A 19,220-nucleotide genomic window follows, 5' to 3' on the forward strand; every position below is an offset into this window, starting at 1 on the left:
ATTTCACTTTAGTAGGGAAGAGGAAATTATTTTTAAATAGCTCCTGTTAGCTGTAGGCTTTAGATTCCTAAGGGCTCTTTAACATGGGCAGCTATGCCCTCACAGCATTTTTAACTTGGACTGCAAAGTTTGACAAGCAGCACCACCTGTCAAATTTGCCCATTGAGGTCAACGGGGCCACATCACAACTGCAAGCCGAATGCTTGGCTTGCAGTTGTGACACAGTACCACAATGTAAAATTGCCATTTGGCAACTAAAAAAAATAGCAAAAAAAAAATTTGTGTCAGTAGACAGCCTAGGCTATACCGACCCCCCCAAAAAAAAAAAAAAACTATCAACCACGGATCACTTTTCAGAGGGCATTTAGCATTACTGCATTACTGCCAGTGTGAAAGAGCTCTAAAACACTCTAATTTATTTAATTTGTAATCACAATTTTGGTAATTACACAAAAAGTGACATGCACAGATGTAATCCATAGGGGTCTTCAAAAAGTATCTGCACTTTTTTATATTTAATTGAGATAAAACAAGTGTGGAAAATTTTTGAAGAACCCTTGTACATATAAAAGTAGCGGTTTTAACTGCTAAAGTTTTTATATTTCTGTCCATCAAGTTTGGAGATTTAGGCAAGCCATAGATGATACGATCGGATTACAGGAAAGAAAATTGCACGATTCTGAACGTGTTGATGGGGGTTTCCCTACTGCAGCACTATTGTGTTCTGACAGCGGAGAGCCTTTCTTGCAGAACACAATGATTATTGCTGGTGGCTGTATACCTGCAACTTTATTAGATCAGGTTTCATTTTGTTTAAATATGTTCTCCCTACTCCAAAAAAAAAAAAAAAATGTTTACCATACCATCATCAGTTGTTACAATCACGGCATATGTGCCGACTCGCCCATTTACTGCATCGAGCAATTTGAAAGTGTAAGAAAGCTGATTATAAGAAATCGGTTTTATTTCCACCACGGTGCTGCTGTTTGGTGCAGGTGGGGCTGAAAGAAAGGAGGCAAAAACAAATAATTTATTTATCTGTAGCATCATCTTGTTGTATTTGCTCAAGTTCATTAAAGCTTTCCAAAAGTATGGAAATAAATGCATTTTGTATGTTCAAATTTTTCTCTGGCACCAGATAGATTTTCTTATTCATTCCAGACTCCATTCACAAATCGGTATCTACCACTTTGAGAAATGCCGTAAAATACTGCTCAGTGTTTTTCTAAAATGTTTTGGGCATTCACAGAAAACTGCTACTAAAATACCACATGCATTATTTTATGAAGCAATGCGGTACTTTAGAAGTTAAAGCTTGTGGTAATTTAACACCAGCAGTTGCCGGCGTCCTTAACATCCATTATTATATAGCTGGTTGTTAGAGAGCAGGCGGCCGCTGCGTCCTTAACAACCAATGAGTCATCAGCTGTCAGCAGGGTTCCCTGCAGACAGCTGAATGTAAAGAAAAGAACTACCGGCATTAAAAAAATCACAGAAAAAAAATGCCTTTCCCCCTCCCCAATCCATACCAGGCCCTTATCTGAGCATGCAGCTCAGCAGGCTAGGAGGAAAAGGGGGGGGGGGGCAAGCGGCACCCCCCACTCCTGAACCATACCAGGACACAGGGGGAGGTGCTTTGCGAAACCCCACTGACAGCTAATGACTCATCTGTTGTTAAGTACGAGGCAGCCACCCGTTTCCTAACAACCATGACAGTTACTGGTTGTTAAGGATACCGGTGGACGCCCGAACCTTAACAACCAGTTAAAATCATACACATTGCTCAAATACCGCATGCCTGGAACGTTAATTATGGCATGCATTTAAATATTTATTTCCTTCTGTGAATTGAGTTGAAGCCTGTTAATGCGTTATTTACCTAACGTTTTCAGCGTTTTGCGGTAAATACTGCAAAACCGTATAGTGAATTGACAGTTTCAGGATTCCATGTGATATTTAGGCAAAATATGTTTGGACACCTAAATAAAGTGGACCTGTAGGTCAGTAAGAATCAGGATCTGCCTGACTTTGGCTAGATTAATCAGTGCACACATGAGGTCCATGCTGTGTGCACGGCATGACCCCATTCTGTTACTGGGAGTGGAAAAACAGAGGTACACTGGACTGGTGGAGAGGGTGCAAGCTCAGCAGCATCCCTCTTTATGCAACATACCTCAAGTGGCAGTGTGTAGTGACACAGAACAGTACTTTCATTCAGATGAATTTGGCACTTTTACTGCACACAGTGTGATAGCTCATCTCTAAGTTGGGGAACTGCCTTAATGTCAGATAGTATGTTGCAAACAAAGTAACCATCAACTGATGTAGTGCTTATTACCGCCCCATATATGTGCATTTACATAAAAGTATGTGAAATGCAGTTATATATGCAACTACAATTAAACCTCAACCTTGTGTGACCACTTGGTCTAAAGTATAACCAAAGTAGTAAACAGTTCAATCAGTGTCATGCTGTAAACATATGTGAAAAATAAATACAGTAAAGTCTTTTTAAACTTGACTTTGTGTATGTCCTTAATCACAGTGTTCAATTGTGAAAGTTTGATATATTGTTATTTAAAATCGTTCCGTCTCCATTTAACATACAAGTGTTACCGCCACCATCAAATGTGTTCTCACCTTCACGGAGAAAGCTCATTAATTGGATTTAGATAAATGCACTTTATGTTCTCCAATAGATGGACTTACGACCCCAAGCGTTTCCTAATAGTTCAACCTAGAGTTGTCACAATTACTCTTGATTAATTTAATCCTTTCTCTTTCGGAGAATTGTCTCCTCTTCTCCAAATTAATTTCTAAATATAGATGAGTTTATCCAAATTCAATTAGTGAGCTTGTTCTGTGAAGGTGAGAACACATTTGATGGTGGCAGTAACCAGGGCCAAAACAGGGGGGGCAGGGGCGACGTACGCCACGGGTGCTGCATCTAGAGGGGCACCGCCCCACCTGCATAATTCAGTGAATACCAGAGAAACAAATAGGAGGGAGACTGCATAGCACAGTAGCGCTGAATCTCTCAGCTCCTTCCGCCCGCCTGCCCGGTAGAAAAGCATTCCTGAGCTACGCTTTAGCTACTGTTGCTATGTTGCTAAGCAAAAGTAGCTGCAGCGTCACTCTGGAATGCTGTTTTAACGGGCAGGCGGGCGGAAGGAGCGGAGAGATTCAGCGCTACTGTGCTATGCAGTCTCCCTACTTATATTTTATTCTCTGGTATTCACTGAACTATGCTGTGTGCGACACCTGTCCATTAGACTTAATTGGGCAGCAGAGGCCCCCTTAGAGCGACAGCACCCAGTGCTGGCGGCAGCCCCAGCGCAGTGCTGGAGCACTGTGAGGTCTCACTCCTAGTGCCCAAACAGCACCTTTTCTGAGGGAGGCATCCCAACTACAGTACAGGTTTGCATGGAAAAGCCTGCCTAGAACTGGAGGGCATTTGATAGAACTATGGGGGGGGGGGGGGGGGTGTGCAGATGGCCCAGGACTAGGAAAGTGGGGGGTGCAGAGAAGGAACTTGATGGGGGGGGGGTCGTGCAGAGGAGTCCTTGGACTTGAAAAGGGGGTTGGTTTGGCAAAAGATTGAGGGGTGCAGAGAGGGCCCTGGACTGGGGGGGTGCAGAGGAGGCCCTGGACTGGGGGGGGGGTGCAGAGGAGGCCCTGGACTAGAAAAGGGTTGGTGTGGCAAACACCCTGGATTAGGAGGGGGTGCAGAGGAGGCCCTGAACCAAGACAGAAGTGCAGGGGAGGCCCTGGACTTGAAAAGGGGGGTTGTTGTGGCAAAGGACCTGGATTAGAAGGGGCGGGGTGCAAAGGAGGTCTTGAGCTTGGGGCTGCAGGGGAGGCCTTGGACTAGGAGAGGGGGTACAGAGGAGGCCTTGGACTAGGAGGGGGGGTGTAGAGGAGGCCCTGGACTAGGAGAGGGGGTGCAGAGGAGGCCCTTGACTAGGAAAAGGGGTTTGTTGTGGCAAAGGCCCTGGAAAGAGGGGGTACAAAAGAGATAGTGGTCTAGGTGAGGGGGTGTCTGAAGGTCCCAGATTAGGACAGCAGGTGTCTGGAGGTTCTGGACTAGAAGAGGGGAATTGTGAAGGCCCGGACTAGGAAAGAGGGTTCCTGAAGGACCTGCCAGATTAAGGGAGAAATAGCCTGAACCTAAAGCCTGGGTTGAGGAAGAGCCTGCCTGGGCCCTGGAGGGTGATCTTGAAGTCGGTGAGTTCACAATATAAATGGGGACATTCAACATCTGTCACAAGTAATGCCAAACAGGAGTAGAGAAACAGGTTGTGTGACAAATTTATTAAATACCTGATCTCCCCTTTCCTGCTATCCAACCCACGTGACAATTAGGCCTCATTCACATGGAGCATATGTGTCCATGCACTGTGTGATGGCCGAGTACCACATGGGGATGCACAGGTGTTCTGTGCATCCCAGTGCAGGCAGTCCAATCAAAGTCAATTCAGACAGCATCATGGACATAGTCTCATGTCAAAACTTGACATGTGGGCAGAAAGGGATACACATATCTGAATGCACAGTGTCTGCATTTGGATCTGTGCACCTACTTCTACGGGTGAAGCTCTGAGGTGGATGCAGATGCAGCAAAAAGTGGCTCAGCATACAGGACGTGTCTCAGCGCCTGTCTGAATGAGACTTTATAGGAATTTTCAAAACTAGAGAAGCCAGAATCTGGAGCAGCTGTGCATGGCAACCAATCAGCTCAAAGCTTTCATTTTCAAAGCTTAACTTAACAAGCTGAAGATAGAAGCTGATTGGTTGCCATGAGCAGCTGCTACAGATTCTGACTTCACCGGTTTTGATAAATTCCCCTCGCTGTTGTACATTTCATACTCCTGACTACTGCATACTAAGTAGATTACATTCTTCGTTAGCGCAGGCTGTGTATAGAAAAGTATATTAGAGTAATAAATTAAAGTAATAGAAAAGTTTTATTTTATTAAAATGAATGTACTGAGGTCTGTTACATACTTGCTTGTGGCACAGTCATTAAAGCATATGTCCCTTTAAACCCCTCACATTGTTGGTTCAATCTGACCACACCCACACTATATTAACACATACCACTTTTCTTGGAAGTAGGGGGGTGCAAAAAATGATCAGCCCTGGGTGCCAGATGTGGTAGTTACAGCACTGGCGGTAACACGTGTACGTTAAATGGTGAAGGAAAAATTAAAAAAAAAAACAATATTTTGAACTTTCACAATCAAACAGTGTTATTAAAGTGGAGCTCCACCCAAAAGGAGAAGTTCCGCTTTAAGCACTCCTACACCCCTTCCCTGCCAAATTTAACATGTAATTTTTTGGGCAGGTACCTGCTCCCACTTCTGCTTAGATCGCCTAGGCCAGGAGTGTCAAACTAAATTTCATTAAAGGCCGCATTAGCAGTATGGTTGCCCCCAAAGCCTGATTATTGCTGTAAGACTATATATCTACTCTTTTAATATTCAGGAGTAAGCTACGTACAGGGTGCAGACTTCAGGGTGTACAGAGATCGGGGTTTAGAAGTGCGCTGTGTATAGAGTGCAGAGATCAGGGGAGCACTGTGTACAGAGTACAGGGTTTAGGGGTGCCTTATGTACAGAGTGCAGAGTTCAGGGGTGCGCTGTGTACAGAGTACAGGGTTTAGGGATACGCTGTGTACAGAGTGCAGAGTTCGGGGTGCGCTGTATACAGAGTGCAGAGTTCAGGGGTGTGCTGTGTACAGAGTGCAGAGTTCAGGAGTGCGCTGTATACAGAGTGCAGAGTTCAGCAGTTCAAGGGTGCACTGTGTACAGAGTACATGGTTTAAGGGTGTGCTCTGTACATAGTGCATAGTTTAGGGGTGCACTGTACAGAGTGCAGAGTGCAGGGGTGAGCTGTGTACAGAGTGCAGAGTTAGGAAGCGCGCAGTATACAGAGTGCAGAGTTCAGGGGTTTGTTGTGTACAGAGTTCAGGGTTCAGGGGCGCACTGTGTACAGAGTTCAGGAGTGCGTTGTGTACAGACTGCAGAGTTCAGGAGTGTGCTGTGTACAGACTGCAGAGTTTTGGAGTGTGCTATCCACAATGTACAACACCAAACCCTCAAAGCTTCCTTGCATCTCTACTCTCTCCTTCTTCTCTCTGTGTAGGCGGTTTTCTCAACTACCCATGTATTTGGCTCTGTTATACCTCCCTGTGCAGGTGACGATGCTCTGTAAGGAGATCGTTCTCACTCATATTTTGGAGAGCTGTCCTTGCCATAAGGGATCTATTACACCTGAAAGCAAAGCATTTTCTTGTAAACACAGAAGTGACAGTAAGAAGTGGGAGGGTGATAGCCGGAGGTGCTGGAATAGAGTTCTGCCATGATCCTGCAGCAAAGTTGGATGGGTGGGCCACATGACAAGGCCTGGCAGGCCGGATTCGGCCTATCGGGCCTTGTGTTTGACATATGTGGTCTAGGCGATCCAAGCGGAAGTTCGTCTCTCCCCCTCCCTCCCTGCAGTCTTTTGGGACTTATCACAGGTCCCAGAAGATTGCCAGACCATTCAACATGCACAGCGCGACTTGTGCATGTGCAGTGCGCACCCGGCTGTGACAGTTTGCGGGTGAGAGGGAGAGAAGTGACGGTTCGGGTGACCACATCACTGGACCCTGTGACAGGTAAGTGTGTGTCTTTTGAAAGTCAGCAGCTATACTTTTTTGTAGCTAATGACCTTTAAATAAACACCAAAATGACTGGAGCTCCTCTTTAACCTTTTGGTCGCCGAGGGTACGCAAATATGCGGCCTCTCGGCGGCTGGGCCTTAGTGCCGCGTGGCCGCATATTTTCATGCAATAGCGCAGACAGTGCTGTGCCAAGAGCGCCCACCTTGCGTGCTCCTGATGCAGTGACCGCCGGCTCACGGAAAGTTCCCAATCGCCGTTTGCGATGGGGACCTTTCAGATCATGTGACCGCAGTGACAGCCAATCACAGTGGTCATGTGGCCATAAGTCCTGCCCAGCCTCCCGGCATAGCAAACCCCTTAAAGAGCCGCCGACAGCCAAGGGGTTAGGGACAAACAGTCAAGTTTAAAAATATTTTATTATATTTATTGTTCACATGTGTTTACAACATTACATTGATTGAATTGGTCATTACTTTGGTATAATTTAGACCAAGTAGTCACACATGGTTGAGATTTAATTGCAGTTGCATAAATGTGTTTCAAACACTTTTATGTAAATGCACATATATGTGGGAGGGAATAATTGCTGCACTAGTTGATGGTTACCTAGTTTCTTCACATGACCGCAGTCTGCATCTGGTCCCAGGCATTGATGAAGGTTCCCCCATGTGCAGGGCGAGAAAGCCCCACCCACAAGCTTGTGTGACCAGTAGATGTAAAAGGGAACCTGATGCTAAAAACTGATTTTAACTTTACCAAATGTACAAAAAATTTTTTCAATTCTACCATTACAAGTGTTAAGCTAAAGAGCAGGATATACTCACCTGCTTCAGAAGTCATGTTCTGTATCTTTACCCCTTCACTGGCTCTTTCACATGACAAGGTGCTTACTGTGATGTTGTAAATGGTGAAGGGACTTAAACCTTCTATAGTGTATCTGTGAATTCCATTAGCATCGCATTGACTGATTTTAAGTTGGGTTCCATTGGTTACTGAATTTGTAAGTTGGGTTCCATAGGTTACTGAGAAGTAGTTAAATATTCCTACTGGACATGTCCATTCCAATGAAATATTGTATGAAGTGACCGCAATCACATTAAGTCCAGACACGGCCTCTGGAACTAAGAAGAAAATAATAGAAATGTAAACTGCATCAATTAAATTACAAACTATGATCAATTTTTAAAGGGTCTTTGGTTTAATTAATGTTCACCATACAATCACCAATAAATCAGCTGATTGATAAAATGCATTCGCACCTTTGAAAATAATTTACCTTTTAAGCTATTTAATCTAAAGGGGAAGTGAAGTACATTTTCAACTATCCCCTTATGAGTTTTTTTCTTTTTCGTACATCACGGGACACAGAGCCATATTTATTACCATATAGGTTATACGCCACCTTCAGGGGGGAATGGACACTGGTAACCAATCAGACAGGAAGTCCCCTTATATAACCCCTCCTACACAGGAAGTACCTCAGTTTTTTCACCAGTGTCTAAAAGGTGATGGTCATGGTGGAGAAATCTCCACATTTTTTTGATATTTTTTTGATATTTTTTTCAAAGAAGAAGAAAGAAGATTATGTTATATACCCCGATCAAAGATCTCTGAATCTAAGGGGGTAGCAATCAGACCCATCCAAAAAAGTCAAAGCCTAAAAGCATGGTAACTGAGCCTCAGGAAAGCAGATACGAGGTTTTGCCTGTAACGTTGTCCTTCTTAGGCACTGGACCCTGGGATCCAGACCCTTGGTAAAACCAATTCCAAAGGCGCTCTGGCAGGGTGCTCTACAGGTCTGAAGGAAGTGGTCCCTCAAAAACAAGGGGACCCGGTCCTTGAAGGTCAGCATGTGACAAAGCTCACTGTGAAGGGGGAAGATTGGATTCTTGTTACAAGACAGAATCCTGCAGCGGGACTGGTAAGTCTACTGTAAAAAATATTTGAAAAAATATTTTTATGCACTGTTCCCTTAAAAGATAACAGATACCGTGTGCCATGCTGGTCTCTGCAAGAGACAATGGGTGTATTAGCTATGTTAAAGCACACCCTGTTTGAATATATTCTGCTTTTTATGCGCAAAGCAGTGGGTGTTTCAGCAGTGTCATACTACACCTTGTTTGTTTAAACATACAGTATCTCGCCAAAGTGAGTACACCCCTCACATTGTTTGTAAATATTTTAATATATCTTTTCATGTGACAACACTGAAGAAATGACACTTCTACACTACAATGTAAAGTAGTGAGTGTACAGCTTGTATAACAGTGTATATTTGCTGTCCCCTCTGGAGACATGTTTGGCCAGTCCATCACCTTTACCCTCAGTTTCCTTAGCAAGGCAGTGGTCGTCTTGGAGGTGTATTTGGGGTTGTTATCATGTTGGAATACTGCCCTGCACCCCCCCTGGAAATTTTCTGTCCTGTTCTAAGAGGGGAATCTATGGAGACCCTGCACTAAAGGGGGATCTATGGGGGACCCTGGCCTGGCCTGCTCTAAAGGGGATCTATGGGGACCCTGCTCTAAAGGGGGATCTATGGGGACCCTGGCCTAGCCTGCTCTAAAGGGGGGGGGGTCTATGGGGACCCTGCTCTAAAGGGTATCCATGAGGGACCCTGGCCTGGCCTGCTCTAAAGGGGGATCTATGGGGACCCTGGCCTGCTCTAAAGGGGGATCTATGGGGGACCCTGGCCTGCTCTAAGGGGGGATATCTGGGGACCCTTCTCTAAAGGGGATCTATGGGGGACCCTGGCCTAGCCTGCCCTAAAGCAGGATCTATAGGGACAAAAAGGGGCGGATCATGGGTGACCTTAAAATGATGCCCCCCCCCCCTGAAAAAATTTCTGCGGACGCCCATGCCTGCGGCCCAGTCTCTGAAGGGAGGGGATCATGCTCTGCTTCAGTATGTCACAGTACATGTTGGCATTCATGGTTCCCTCAATGAACTGTAGCGAGAGGAACTTCCGTTGTTGCCCCCACCCCTGTGACATCAGAAACTGGAAGCAACGAGGATTTAATCACTTCTGGTTTCTGTTTGTTAGTTTACAAGCCGTTACTGGCTTGTAAAGCATCTAATTAAACTAATCTCCATTTGACAGATGCTTTGGAGGGCACAGGAGGGTTATGAGGACTAATAGACCCCAGATTTCTCCATGAAGAGCACCTGTCATTGCCCATACTATCACAAGGGATGTTGTTCATCCCTTGTGATAGCAATAAAGTTCAATAAAAAAGAAAAATAAAGATACAGTGGTAAAAAATTAATAAAATGTAAAAAAATGTAAATCCCCCCCTCCCCCATTTATCCCCCTGTGCTCATGCGCATATGTGAATGTGCACGTAGCTCCTGCAAGCATATGTAAACATTGATCACACCAAACGTGAGGTATTCTCACGAACATCAGAGTGAGAGCAATAATTCCAGCACTAGACCTATATAAATATATCAGATAAGCCTGATCCCAATATATAACCAACAGGAACAAGACTATGGATGGGATTTTGTGAGGCACCAATAAACATTACTATTATAATAAAATCCCAAAAAAGTTTATTGTATAACAAGTTTAAAAACACAGTATAGATACACATTCATACAAAATACATGATCTATATATAGAGAACGAAACAATCTCCATCCATCCAAGGGCATGAAAACACAGGCGACACCCCTACGCGTTTCATCTCAATGAGTCCTTTAGGGGGGTTAATATGTCATTTGGAGATCAGATATATGCAATCACCGCCGGTGAAAAAAAAACAATATTTTTTACTTTCTGCTAGAAAACATTCCCAAAAAAAAAAGTAAAAAATCTAATTTCTTCATCAACTTAGGTCAATATGTATTCTGCTACATATTTTTGGTAAAAAACAAAATCCCAAAATAAGCATATATGGTTTGCACAAAAGGTATCGCATCTACAAACGATGGGATAGATTTAGGGACTTTTTTTTTTTATATATTTTTTTACTAGTAATGGCAGAGATCATCGATTTTTAGTGGGACTGCGTCATTGTGGCAGACAACTCTGACACTTAAGCTGGATACACACTATCCAACTTTTGTGGTTAGATTTCCTTCAGATTTACCTTTTCTATGTAGTGCAGGCATTGCATACAAATTGAAAGTGTTTAGGTTTGACCTCATATTATCTGGTTTTGGTAAATCTAAAGGAAAAAGCTTTCAGAAAATCTTATAGTGTGTATGGCCCATAAGTGACACTTTTTGGGAAGCAGTGGCACCAATACAGTGATCAGTGCTAAAAGAAAATGTAACTGTCACTGTATAAATGACACTGGCAGGAAAGGGGTTAATATCATGGACAATCAAAGGGTTAAATGTGTTCCCTATGAGTGCTTTCTAACTGTGTGGGGGAGGTGTTTTGACTTAAGGAAAACAGAGATCCGTGTTTCTGCTAAGCAGAAACACAAGATCTCCATTTTCCGCTTTGGCAGAACGGTGGTCTGTCTTGTTTACATAGTCAGACTGCCGTTCTGCCTCTCTCCGAACAATTGCGCTCCAAAGCTGAAGAAGAAAATCACGTACAGGTACGCGATTTTGCTCTTAAGGGCCACCCTGCCGCAGTATATCTACTTGGGGCGATCCTTCAGCGGATAAACCCCAAATCAAACATTTATTATATTGCAGCTTACCAATTCTTAGGCTCCGTTCACATGTAGGCGTTGTGGGGCGTTTTTGAGGCGTTTTTCTGCTCTAGGATCAGCTCTCAAAACGCCCAACAAGACAAATCCTATTCATTTCAATGGCCCCTGTTCACATCTGAGCGTTTTGACGCTGTGAGCAAAACGCCCAACGCTCAAAAAAGTACATGAGCTTCTTTTTGGGCAGATTACAGGCGTTTTTCCATTGGTCTCTATTCAATCTAAAAACGCCTGCACAAAAACGCCTGTAAAACGCCTGCAAAAACGCCCATAAAAACGCCTGTAATAGCAACGCCAAGATGTGAACGTAGCCTTAGAGTGTTTTTCAGCTCAAAAAAAACGTTCCAAAACGCCCAACAAGTAAAACCCCATTAATTTAAATGGCCCCTGTTCACATCTGAGCGTTTTGCAAAACGCTGTAGCTGAAAAAAGTACATGAGCTTCTTTTTGGGCTGATTACCAGCGTTTTTAATAGATGTCAATGCCTGCCTCCAAAAACGCCTGAAAAAAAAAACGCCTGAAAATCGCGGTAAAACGCGGTAAAAAAACGCTACGCTCAAGTGTGAATGCAGCCTTAGACTCCATTCACACCTAGGCGTTTTTGAGTGTTTTTCAGCTCCAAAAACGCTAAAAAAAAACGTTCCAAAACGCCCAACAAGTAAAACCCTATTCATTTAAATGGCCCCTGTTCACATCTGAGCGTTTTCCAAACGCCTGTAGCTGAAAAAAGTACATGAGCTTCTTTTTTGGCTGATTATCAGCGTTTTTGATCGATGTCAATGCCTGCCTCCAAAAACGCCTGAAAAAGGCGCCTGAAAATCGCGGTAAAAAATTGCGGTAAAATCGCGGTAAAAATCGCAGTAAACCGTGTGAATGCAGCCTTAGATGTGATGGCTGCATTAGTTTCTATTTTTCTTTCTTCTATTTTCATCTGGTGATCCCGCCAGTAAGTCTGACGCCCTTCAGCAGACTGTATCAGTTACAGAGATGAGACAAACCCTTTGCCATTGACAGGGGGCATGCATACAGGGTGTGCCAGGTATAAAAATAAATCAACATAAATATGAATGCTTTTAAACATGAATGAATTTATGTTGATTTATTTTTATATGTGTATAGTATGTATATTTTCTATATGTGTATTATGTTGCTGATTTCTTTTTCCTATACATACATATTAGATGTCTGTGAAGTGTATACAGATGGCAGAAGATCTGAAGAAGCGGAATATATAGGCTGGGAAACATGTTGGCACATTATGTACTTTTTATCTGTTATACATTATTGATTTCATTGTATGTATTATGTTTTTATGGGTTACCATATCTGTTCATGCCCCTACATACTATGAGGTTGTTTATATATATGACTGTGGATACTAAATAAATGCATTTTTGTACTTTTCTAATAAGTTATTGATATGGTTGTTCTTTCATTTGGGAGTCACCATTTAAAGCGGAGTTCCGGCCACAGAAAAAAAATTTCAATGAACATACCCCTGGGACAGTCAGGGCATTCCACAATGGATAGCCTCTGATCTGTCCCGGTTCGCACTTACCTTTTAGAAGAAATACTCACTTTTAAAATTTCTTCTTCAGCGTTGCCATCTCTGTTGTGGGCAGTTGAAGCCAGCGCGATCCTCTTCTGCGTCCTCTTCCGTGTCTTCTTCTCCCAGAATGCGCCGCACCGGCCCCTCTCGTCACTTCCGGTGTGGCGCCGCATTCCTCCACAGCTTCTGGGCATTGATGTGGTTGTTCTTTCATTTGGGAGTCACCATTTAAAGTGGAGTTCCGGCCACAGAAAAAAAATTTCAATGAACATACCCCCGGGACAGTCAGGGCATTCCACAATGGCTAGCCTCTGATCTGTCCCGGTTCGCACTTACCTTTTAGAAGAAATACTCACTTTTAAAATTTCTTCTCCAGTGTTGCCATCTCTGTTGTAGGCAGTTGAAGCCGGCGCGATCCTCTTCTGCGTCCTCTTCCGTGTCTTCTTCTCCCAGAATGCGCCTGCACCGGCCCCTCTCGTCACTTCCGGCGCGGCGCCGCATTCCTCCACAGCTTCTGGGCATGCCCAGAAGCTGTTTAGCAGGGAATGCAGCGTCGCACCGGAAGTGACGAGCGGGGCCGGTGCGGCGCATTGATTCCTGGGAGCGATGACGTTCAGCTCCCAGGAATCATTGCAAAGCAGGAAGTGACGGCGCGGGCCGTGCGGCGGAGGGAGGAAGTGGAAGAGAGGTGAATATTTTCTTTCTTCAATTACAAGGCAAGTAAAAAAAAAAAAAAAATCATAACTACCCATTTCTGTTTCAGGTGACCTATAGCAAGCGGATGGCCCAAAATCGACTATGTCGATTTTGTGGCCAGAACTCCGCTTTAAAAGCCCAATATATGTGGGGTTAGATTAGCCTCTTCCTTTCTGTTTTTTCATACCATATGTAGCTATAGGGCTGGTTTCTCCCAAATCTTTCTGACTCACATCTAATACCATGAGACACAAATTACTTTTCTTTCAGTCTTGATTTTTATATTCAATTTATTTTACTTACATGTGCAGGTAGTTACTGGCACAGGGGTAGATTCAGTGGTGCCATCAGCGGCTATTACATATACATTAAGTGTATACGTCTCTCCCGGTGTTAGATTCACTATTGTAATGGATTCATTGTTCACTATTATATTATTTATCAGTGCAGATGATGACGTGACATTTGTCTGTACTCTGTATTTGTAAATATTCTGATATTCATCTGGTCTGGTCCAATTTAAAGATATGGAGGTAGTTGTAGCAGATATGTTTTTCAAGAGCTGCACCGGCATTGGTTCTGTAGACCAAAAAATAAAATTATTCACAGTTTTAATTAAAAAGATCAGAAACAGCAATTGAAGAGTAACAGCTGAGGGACAGAAAGAGGAGCATTGGCAGCAGTGAAGAAAACCAGTACAAATGCAATTCTCACTCTGCTTCTAGGTAATTAAAGTGTAGTTCCAGGCAAAAAGCCGACTCGGTCTCAAACAATATCTCCCCCCCCCCCCCACCCTCCTTTTAGTTTTTGGCAATTTTTCTTTTTGGTACCTTTTCTGCATTTCTTCTTTGGGACTTCCGTCCTATGTCGCCGCGGTGAGGTACATCACTTCCGCGGTTGCACCCAGCCCTCCTCCTTCCCCTCGCTGCCTTCTGGGACCTGTGTGTCCCCCAGAAGATGACAGGACCATTCAGAAAGTGCAGTAGGAAACGGCTGTGAAGCTTCAAGGCTTCATTGCCGGTTTCCTTTACTTGCAATGCCGGCGACTGCACCAGAAGCCGATGGACTGATCGACTTGGGGTGCCGACATCATGGGCTCCCTAGACAGGTAAGTGTCCTGATATTAAAAGTCAGCAGCTACAGTATTTGTAGCTGCTGACTTTTATTTTTTTATCCATGCTGAATATCCGCTTTAAAATAAAGTTTTATCTATAGAAACGTTTTCTTCTCATTAAACCCTCAACTCCTTGAGTGCAGCCTGCCAGTAAAATAACCTACCTTCCTCCCAGGTCCCACAATCTTCACTTAGGTTCTGATTACCCTTGTATTTGGAGGGGGGGGGGGGGTGTAGAAATGCATGTTTGAACGTAATTTTTGCTGCCTCTCCAACTGCTTCCCTTTAAAGATTACCTAAAGGCATAACTTGTTATCTATTTTTGGATGATGGATTAGAACCCCTATCAGTTTTTATTGCGGTCTGTGCCCCTGGTAAGGAGTGTCACCTTCTCTATTTGTTCTGTTTACCATTATCAGTGTAAGTAAAAGAAAACCCCATATTTTGGGTTGTCCCCAGAAAGGTAATAGAGGGGAAATTCTCCAATGGGGACACTAGTTCTGGTCATCAGGGGGTCCCCAAGGAATTTCCCTAATTTCCAGGAATTCCATTTCACTTCTTGTTTGGCTACGGGACAAAATCTGACCGGAGGTTATAACCCTCCTTTACTCTATCCAAAAAAAAAGTTTTGCCCATAGTTCTACTTTATGTTGCAAAGACAGCGGATGGGGTGTACACATGCCGCAGCTGCAATGCTTTACATTGCAGCATGGCAAAGAATATCCCCACTCTCACTTTCAACAGGGAGTACCGCCCGCCAAACTTGACTCTATAATGCTTAGCACGCCTTATACAAGGAAACTACCCAGTTGAGTCCTCCTCACACTCTATACATGCTCCATGGCCCAATTCATTTCTATGGATGAGCCACGCTCATGGTGCCCTGTAGCTATTCAGTGGAATATGACTCATCTTTAAGAATGAAGAGCACCATTGCGCCTGGAGGTGCAATGACTGTAAAGTGAAAACATTTGCACCATGTAGATAGATTAATAAAGAATTGATACACAATTTATTTCATTTTTTTCCCTTATACTGGCTTTTCAAAATGACAAATGCCATAAATTAGAGGTTTGAATTAAAGGGTATAATGCAGTTAAACACTGTTGATAAATAATAAAATAATAAAGTTTTTACAGAGGCCTCTATATCAAAAGGAGAGGAGGGCAGAGAGACAAGTGCAACCCCCCCAGGACCAGTGTCATTGGTATCAGGAAGTAGAGAAGTAGGGGGCATTTAGCTGCCTGGGTGGTGCCAAGTTAGCATGGCTACACCGTGACCTGTCCCTGTTCACCATACTGCATCACTTGCATGTTAAGAGGGGGGACTCTGTTGTGGTGGGGTATTGACTGGACTCTGTTGTAATATGGGGGGCTGTGTTGTGATGGTGGGATACTCTGTTATGATGATAGGACTCTGTTGTGGTTTGGGGGGGGGGGACACTCTGTTGTGATAGGGAAATTCTGTTCTGATGAGGGGGGGGGGACTCTGCTGTGATGGGGGGATTCTGTTGTGGCGGGGGGGGGGCTCTGTTGTGATAGGGAAATTCTGTTCTGATGAGGGGGGGGGGACTCTGCTGTGATGGGGGGATTCTGTTGTGGCGGGGGGGGGGGAAGGCTCTGTTGTGATCAGAAAACACTCTGTTGTGATGGGGGGAGCTCTGTTATAATGGGGGGGGGTTCTGATGTGATGGGGGGACTCCAACGAGAAGGGAAGTATTCTGATAAGATGGGGCAACTCTGATTTGAAGGAAGTGATGTAATGGGGGGGGACTGTGATGTAAAGGGGTCTGACTCTGAAGTGATTTGTGTTATCTGATGTGAAGGGGGAATTCCTCCATGTAGCACCAAGGAGTGGGTGACATCATCACTCAGTGCAGATGTTTGTGTCCTTCAGCCCAATAAATACAGTTTAGGACAGAGATGTCTCTGCATTTTGCATACTTTTAAAGGGTGCCATGACTAAAATAAAACGGTTGATAAACACTGGCCTATAACATGTGCTTTTCACTGCAGCCACATAGAGATGTAGGGAACTAAGAGGAGAGGATAAAACAATAGTAGGTTGACATTATGCCCCCCAACTTTTTACATGGGGACAGTCCCCACCAAATGAGAGACAGCTAGGAATATGTTACCCTCCCAGTCTAAGCACAGGCCTACAATTGCTCTATGGTGCATGTAAGCCACCAAATGTATCAGACAGTGGAAAAATAGGAAGTAGGCAACCAATTTAAACATCCTAAAAGTTCCGATTTTATCTCCAGTCAATTTTACAAAAAATATTTTTTTCAGAAAGAGTTCTGAAGCGCACACCTTAAAAGATGCCTGGTTCAAAGATCAATACCTCCTTTGGTGATTCAGAGGATTCAAAGGACATGCAGAAATATTCCACACCCAGATTTTTTTCTTTTTGGAAAATGCTATTTTTTTTTTGTTTATTATTTTCGAAAATTCTATTTTCTTCTATTTTTTTTTTTTTTTTTTAATATCCCCTCTCAATGCTATGAAAATTTTATATATTAAAAACAACCCAAATAATGATTTATTTCACTGCTGCTACTCAAAATCCCCCAAAATTCTGTATTATGTCCAACCAAACACAACAACGTTCAATTACCAGTAGCTCATACTGTCATACTGTATCAATATTAAATACTAAAAATAAAATATACTTATACAAAAAAAGATATAAAAGTTTATAGATAAATAACACCAGTGCAGCAACGTTCACAGTCCAAAAATGGTGTAGAGACACAGAAGGTTTTTTATCTTCATGCATAGAATGCATAAAGGTAAAAAAACTTTTAGCCTTTAGAACCTCTTTAAAAAAAACATTCCCTATTTTTTTTCTAAAATGAATACACAATAGGACTAGATTTTTTATATGTTTACCCACCTCAAAGCTCCAGGCACAACATTAAATATATTCATCAATAGCCACAAAGGACATACATCCACTTTGTGTGCACCAAATGCCTTTGTAAACTTAGACATTACCTTGTAAAAATAGTGATGACATCATCACTGTGCTTTACATAGCCTATGCAGAAAGCAGAGCAGTGGGAGGGGCCAAGCAGGCTCCACCATCCTAAGTATGCCTGTAGAAACCTTCAGGACGGGCGGAGACCAGACCAGTCATCTTACACAAGGAGAAAGAGCAGGAGTGACTGGAAATTTATAAATAAAGCCAAACTGTAAGAGTTGATTCTTATGGATTTCTATACAGATCCTGAAGAAGTACACAAAGGACACTGAAGAGTCAAGTAAAAATGCACAGCTCTTATATTTAAAAAATATTTGTTTTGTCTAGATATCAGCTTTAATTATGCATGAACAATGAACACTTACTTGTAAATACAAAGTAGCTGACAGGTGTACTCTGATATCTCCGGACTCCGACTGTCCTCACAGTAATGGTGTAATAACTCCCAGATTTCAGGCTCGGAAGGGTTATATTTGAAAAGTCACTTTGCACAGTGTTGGGGGAAGAAGCAATCCAATAATAGGTTATATCGTATGACTTTGGCACCCCGGTCATATTCACTGGCTCTACCCAAGTTAATGTGATGGTGTTTGTCTCGATTGTATTAAAAGTGAAGTTTCCTGGTGGAGTCGGATCTGAGAAGAAAAAAAAAACACTTAGAAGAGACAATGGCTGCACCCATGGTGGGCCAGACAGCACAAACCAATCACACTGATGATATAATTGGTCTCAGACAGGGCTTTTTTTCCTCAAACAATAGGTGCAGGCCCTTCATAACCCCCCTCGCACCCCCTTCCCAAACGCATCAAATAGTGGGTGTGGTCAAATTCACAGTGGGAGGGTCTTAAAGGAGCATTAAATACCAGGAGTGCATAGTACAGTACATAGTAAGTACAGAGTGCAGAGGCCGGGGGGGGGGGGGTTACACACAAAGTGCAAAGTTCAGAGTTGCGCTACATGCAGAGTTCAGGGGTGCACTAAACACATAGCATGGAGGTCAGGGGTGCACACAATGCAGAGATCAGCCTTCTTCCACAGCTGCCTACCTCTGCATCCCCCATCCACATCTCACTTTCACCCTTCTTCTTCTTTAGTACCTCTCCATGCACTGTAGGTGGCTCTGCCTCTCTCACTTCAAGGGAGATCTTCCAGTAGGGGTGTTGGCATCCACCTGCATCTGCCTTGTCCCAATTTTGCACTCAGTGGGAGCCGCTTAGGAGACAAGCTGTCATTTGTCTTCTTCGGCCCCCTTTACGTGTAAGTCACCCTGTGTCTATTAGGGGCACAGGGTGACCAAGAACCCCAGTTGGGTCTACACTAATCAGACTCGCTGTACAACCACACCGGACTCAGCATTTCGTGTTACCCCAGTTATCCTGAGTTCTATATGTGTAGTTTGTGTTGAAAGAGTGAAGGGCCTCTTTCACTTGGGACAATAATATTTTTGAACAATATCCCTCAAGAAATATATAAAGATAAACAATTTGACTTTTCAGATTGCTTGAATATTGTTGGAGTCTCTTATAGACCCTTGAAGATAGTGAGGTGGGG

At 43.5% G+C, this 19,220-nt stretch overlaps 1 protein-coding gene across 1 annotated transcript in view; it reads right to left on the minus strand.

Annotated features, from left to right (window-relative positions):
• Positions 1 to 19,220, minus strand: part of LOC309565583 (receptor-type tyrosine-protein phosphatase beta-like) — a 285,362-nt gene that overhangs the window by 38,969 nt on the left and 227,173 nt on the right. The window contains exons 28-31 of the mRNA XM_082270537.1: positions 18,035 to 18,304; positions 13,874 to 14,149; positions 7,489 to 7,785; positions 864 to 1,001 (exon numbers count right to left, since the gene is read on the minus strand). Of these exons, the coding sequence (XP_082126663.1) occupies positions 864 to 1,001; positions 7,489 to 7,785; positions 13,874 to 14,149; positions 18,035 to 18,304 (981 nt within the window). The remainder of the gene's footprint in view (positions 1 to 863; positions 1,002 to 7,488; positions 7,786 to 13,873; positions 14,150 to 18,034; positions 18,305 to 19,220) is intronic.

This window comes from Pelophylax lessonae, assembly GCF_965119305.1.
Source record: "Pelophylax lessonae genome assembly, chromosome: 10".
Classification (NCBI taxonomy): Eukaryota; Metazoa; Chordata; class Amphibia; order Anura; family Ranidae; genus Pelophylax; species Pelophylax lessonae.